Source organism: Falco peregrinus, chromosome 1 (genome assembly GCF_023634155.1).
Source record: "Falco peregrinus isolate bFalPer1 chromosome 1, bFalPer1.pri, whole genome shotgun sequence".
Lineage (NCBI taxonomy): Eukaryota > Metazoa > Chordata > Aves > Falconiformes > Falconidae > Falco > Falco peregrinus.
In genome coordinates, this window is record NC_073721.1 from 107,862,924 (window position 1) to 107,868,923 (window position 6,000).

The 6,000-nt window shown below is 40.4% G+C and overlaps 1 protein-coding gene across 1 annotated transcript in view; it reads left to right on the forward strand.

Annotated features, from left to right (window-relative positions):
• Positions 1–3,251, forward strand: part of CIB2 (calcium and integrin binding family member 2) — a 49,744-nt gene extending 46,493 nt beyond the window's left edge. The window contains exon 6 of the mRNA XM_005240734.3: positions 2,141–3,251. Coding sequence (XP_005240791.1) covers positions 2,141–2,162 — 22 coding nt within the window. The 3' untranslated portion in view covers positions 2,163–3,251. The remainder of the gene's footprint in view (positions 1–2,140) is intronic.
• The last annotated feature ends 2,749 nt before the right edge of the window (positions 3,252–6,000 follow it).

Here is a 6,000-nt window from a genome sequence, read left to right on the forward strand (position 1 = left end):
GCATACTTAGCATATGTACAGCAGGCAGTGATTTCGGCACCACGATCCAGGTTTTGACTTGGCATGAGCTGAAGTGTATCCACTGTACGTTGACTGATTTTCCTTATCTCATCACTTGTTTCTCAGACCTTTCCTTCCTGGCCCCGTGCAGGTTTGATCTCTACAGCCAGCCTTCGCGAGCTCCGTGCCGCTGTCAAGCAAATGAAGATGCAGTAAAGTCTGTTGCTTGATTTGCGCTGCTGTGGCTGAGGAATTTTTTTCAGACCAGAAGAAAACACTGCTAATCGTTGAGCAGGGAAGAAGATACATGCATTTTTGGCTGTTATCCCGGAAGCTTGAGTAAGCTGTAAATGATAATGACAGCTGCTGGTTCAGAAAATTTGATCCCAGTGGGTTTATTTCACTCAAAATTGCTGTCATTATGAAGCTGCTTGTAGTTTAATGGAAGTATTAGCAGTCTGAACTGGCACTAGCTAAATGTTCTGTTCTACAAGACTGGTTACGTTTTCCACAGGAAATTGTTTTATAAATCATCCTGGAAGTTTAAGCTTATTTGAATGCCTGAGGGTGAAGCATACTACAAGGATTTGAAATGGAGTTTGTGAAGAGTATGGCATTAGTAATGCCTGGGAGCTGCCAGAGCTGGACAGAGAAACAACAGACTGAACAAGAAGGTGTCAGTGGCAATGCAGGATTTTTGAACCCTCTGGGGGCCTTCACCTGTGCAGCGGTGGGTGTCCGGCTCCAGTCCCACTGGCGGCTGAAGCCACAGAAGCTCCCTCGCAGGGAATGTGCACCTCATAAGACCTGTCCAATGCGCAGATTATCCAGTTCTTAAGGACTAAAATTAGAGCTAGTGACAAACTGGCAAGAGGTGCTTAGCAAGAAAACAGTGGAAGGGAATCATTTCTGTCGGTATTTTTCATGGAATATTTCAGCTGCTTCTTAGTAAAAAGCTCAATCTCCAGAGGCCAAAATGACACTCAGATAGAAATAAAAATATTTCTGATCAGTACCTTTCCAGGGAAGTGTACGTCAATGGATTTTTTTTTTTAAGGAGCCATGCCAAAAATGTTTTCACATACAATGCTGTGTATTTTTTTTCTCCTAGATGTTGTCTATGTGGGGCTTAAACTTTCAAGAATTTGTATTACTACGGAGCTCTAGACATCTCTTGAGTTGTGAGGATATTTATAGTTGTGGGGTTTTTTTCTGAAACCTTAGTGCTGGTGCACTTTCTTTCACAGTACTTAGGCTGGTATGCCAGACTGCTATACAACATACTTTCCAGTGCCGTCCAGACTGAATAAATTCCTAGATACAACGTTCCTAGGTACCACCCTGAGTATAAAATTTTAATCTCCTCTAAATATGTACCACAGAGCTTCCTTCAAGTGAATTCCTGGTTCAAATCAAATAGCAGTGATTAAGGTAGAGCATTCTTTTTGTATAACAAAATCCCAAAACTGTACATCCAGAACTCTTCAGCCTCTCAAACACTCCAAACCTCTGAAGTTTTCTTTCAGTGTAGGCATCAAATTTACAGTATATGCATACAAAAATACATCATATTCCCTTCTGATTTCAGTCAAGAAAGAAAAAAACGTAGAGTTTATACTGCCACGACACTGGGCAGAGATTGCTACCCAGAGCTTTCAGCATGCCTTCCTTACGATGTCTTTGCTTGTCCTGTTAAGATGATGCTCAGGAGTTGTTTTGAAAACCAGTAGCAGTAGTAAGGCATGCTGCTCACCCCATCACAGTGCAAGTAGAAAGAAGGTAACAGTCAGGATTTCTTGTTCCCAGCAAGAGAAACAGCAACTTTATCTGCCTAATTTGCCTTGTTCAGAAACCCAAATGCTGTGCCGTAGCAAAGCACCACTGGGAAACATTTAGCTCTGCTGTGTATCCAGTTAATGGGTCAGTTTATACTTGATTTAACGCAATGCCGAGCTTGGCCCCCTGAGTGGACATTTTCAGACGATGGAAATTTCTCCTGGAATGTTTCAATTCTCCCTGAGAGCGCGCGAGAAGAGATGCAGATACATGACACTGCACCTTCCTTTTTGTACTTGCAGTTGGATGTTGTGCGTAATGACAGATGTGTTTATAGCTCTTAATCTTTTCCTTTCCATTGCAGTACTTTCCACATAAGAATCTGAAGATGTTTCTATGAGCCAGTGTTACCAGAAATGACTTGCCAGTCCAGCCTTTCTGAATCTCAGGCACTCTGGAGGCTTTTGCCCTCTACTTATGGCTTCTCAGAATTCGGCGGGAATGCGGGAATTGTTCTGCTCCACAAAGAGACAGAAGCATCGTGTAATCTACAGGAGATTTGGAATAGTCGCACTTGTATCTTCACTGCTGGCCAAGCACTCTGGCAAAGATGGTTGGGTGGTGGGTGGTGGGTTTTCTTTTCTTTCTCTTTTTTTAAACAGGTAGCATCAGAGTATTATTAAAGGTATTTCTACATAGTTTTTATATTTATGAATATTTAATACTGCTCTTAAAAGCGCAAAAAAAAAGAAAGATTGACAAAAAGATTAGCTCTGGTGACTTCTGCAAGAGTACTTGAAAGAGAGCACGGGCCTTAAATAATGAGATGCCTCTATCACTGTGTTGTACGGCTGGGGATCTTGCATGGAGATCGCCTTAGGTGAAAGAACCGCAGTCGAGATCAAGCTCCCAATGTTGAAGACAACCACATCCCAGGTTTGCTTTTCAGTCACTGAAATGGCAGTTGCTGGGTTTGGTGCTTACCTTCAACCAGTATTTCATGGATTGTCATGTCCTTATGAAACTTGAAATACTTGCCTTTTGTATATGGTAACTGCATACATGATTCATTTCTTCCCAAGACAAACGTTAAAATTGTGTCTTTATTCTCAAAGAGGGTCCTGCATTTTACTTATTCTATGGGCTGATAATGTTGAATGGAAGAATATGATCATCTGTAACTCATGAAGAAGTTAAAGAAGCACAGAACTACTAAGGACATGAAAAGACATTTTCTTTCTAAACCAGCTATGCAATCTTTCCCATAAAACGCATGAATGCAGCTCTATATTCCTCTTCCTTGTCCAGCTGGAAATCAGCTAGTTTGGTTGTTTTTTTTTTAATTCCAGTATTGTTTAGGTACTGGGGCCTGAAGACAATCATTTGTGTATTACTGTTCTAACAGTCAATAGAAGGGCTCTGTCACTTACATGGCTTCTGTATCAAAGTCATTACAATTAAAACTTTTGACGCATTCTGTTGTTCTTTGAGGATTCTTGGGCTAAGCACACAATAATTTCCTTTCTGGTCACTATTCCAATTACTGTGAAGTTAAATCTTTCAAAGGATGAAATGTGTTATTCTTATTGAAAAAGTTGTTAAAGTAGAGAAATGAATCTTTTTGGCATTTCTGTAGGATGATGATGTTTATCTACCTCGGAACCTCTTCTGTATGGTGAGCTTGCACTGGAGCTTGCTGTTCAAATTTACACAGTATGCATCTTAGCGGTATGGTTGTACATTGAAAGTGTCCATGGAAATCTGTATATTCAAGGTATACAGGACAGGCTTGTCTAAGATAGCCTAGGGAAAATGAAACTTCTATGTTAATAATAACATTTATTTTAAAAATATTTTTTAGACTGATCGTATTCAGTGATGTTTATGGCATTTTAATACTTCTTCCTACTGGTTTCTGTTTAGATAAATGAATTGGAGCCTAAATTCCCTTTGATTTATTCACCCAAGTTAAAATTAGCATAAATCCATCCTGATACTGTTTTGATTGAGTAAGAAGAGATTCAAGCCTCAGTCATTTTCATTTTGAGCAGATTAAGTTAGATGTCTTGATTGATTCAAACAATTTGCAAGGCATTGGCATTAAGAGAGATTATGTTAAAATTACTTCCTATGCCTTGAAATGTCAGCCTAATAGTTTTTTATTTCTTTCAAGATGTACATTTAATCTTGAAAGCCTTGTGAGATGTTTCTTCTGTCATGATGAGTATGTATGGTAAAATACCAGGTTGCAAGATTCTGGGCCAGGTTATTCAGACAAAAAGGATCTGGCACTGATGGCATAGGTCAGGTCCTTATGGGATCAGCTGGTTTTTTTCTGTGTTTTAAACTCTCTGATAGCTAAAATTCTTTGCTTCCTGACACTGTGTGTCATTCTACGTTTAGGTCATCCTCCTCACTTATAGGAGGACCTCAGTTGCCTTGGAATGTGTTCGGTGTGTTGTCACCCTGCTCTCCCTGATCTGAATGTCACAAAGCGGTTGAAGAGAGACCTGGGCTGGCCGTCAGATGTTTACCCTGCAGTCATCTGTCTGAGCTGAGAAGCAAAGAGAAAAAGAAGTCAGGAGCATCCTGCAAAGGAATATTCCAGTCCATAGTTAAAGGAAAAAATCTTGTAGGGTACTGCAGATACGAATGTATGCATGAACTCCCTTTATTGCTTTATGTTCCTCTCCTGTAACAAAAAGCTGAGCAACATAGTACGGCCTTGGGGTTTGAGAGGTACCCGTACTCGAAAGGCTTCTGGAGCAAAATAATCCTGCCTAGTAGCAGGGAAGTTATTATACCATCTGATGGCAAAGGTAAGGGATAGGTTTCTAAAGAAGCTTTGTATTTTCAGTTCCTTTGTTGTCTGTAGTTGGGTGTCTTCTGTTATAGCAAGAGTGTTGAGTCAGTAGGAGCGCAGTACAGTGCGTCACAAGCTGAGGAGTGTTACGAGGTGAAAAGCCAGCTGTATTATCTTACAAATTCACTAGCAAGTGTTTCTTCCACTAGGCTTACTTATTCAAAAGGAACTATTGGGCAATTTAGAGAAAAAATGAAACAGTGAAAGAGATTTAGACTTCCAACAGGTTTGGATTTGGCCTAAAAGCAAAATGACATGCCTTTTGTATTGCAAAAAGGGTCTTAAATATGAATGGGCATTTCTGTATTTGCCTTCAAAAATGGACAAAGAAAAAGGAAAACTGTGACTCCAGACTTCTCTTAAAATCGCCAAGTGTGTATCCGTGTGTTATCTCTAGTTTATATACACTCAAAGCATCTCAGGGACGAAAAGGAGCTGGTGGAAGTGAATAAAATAATACAGCATCAAAAAGCAAGTAATAACCATGTTATTTATTAACACCCTTTAGCCGATCATTGGTTTAAGGGAATACTGTAAGCTGAGATTTGTAACAACCTGTAGGCCAAAATCTGATCTTCATTACTTCCATACTCACCATCAGTAAGTCTGCTGACTTCAATGGAATTAACTCGTAGTCTATAATGGGGTCTGCGTTGAGGAGAGCAGCTGGGGCGCTGCTGCAGTGCTTTGTGCTCTCTCAGGCCCTCGGATGTAAGCTGAAAATGCTGCGCGCTCTCCGGTGTGTCCATAACCACCTGCTCCTCTTGCTCTGGGGGCTCAGTGTTGGAATCTCCCGCGGTTCCTCACAGCCCATGGAACTGGGCTCCTTCCCCTGTTGCCCCAGGGCTGGTTTGTCTCCTGGCGCACCTCTGGGGCACTTTGCTGCAGCAGTGAGGCGGCACCCTTACTTTGGTGCAGTCATGACTCCCTCACGCTGTTCCAAGTTTCCCCAAACTATAGGATACTATATAGAATCTGTGATGCCACAAATAAAAGAAGATTTAAACTGTGGGTAATTACTGATTTTAAGACTGTAGATAATTACACAGAGATTTTCATGTTTGATCAAATATATGGTGTTAAATCTTACAAGGGGTAAAACTAAATACTTTGGAAACAGGTATGTGAAAACATAACGATTTTATAGAATAATTTGTGTACATGATTTTCTTTCTTGATACACAACTAGCTGGACTGTGACCCAGTACAATGACAATACTCCTCTACAGTATTTTTTACTCTGTCTCAAACGCTGTAAGATTAAAGCTCAAAGATACTGTAATTTTCCATACAATTACTAATTTCTTTTGTGTGATGTTGGTGTCAGTAATGCCTGATATTCATCAGAATAATGGGTTCAT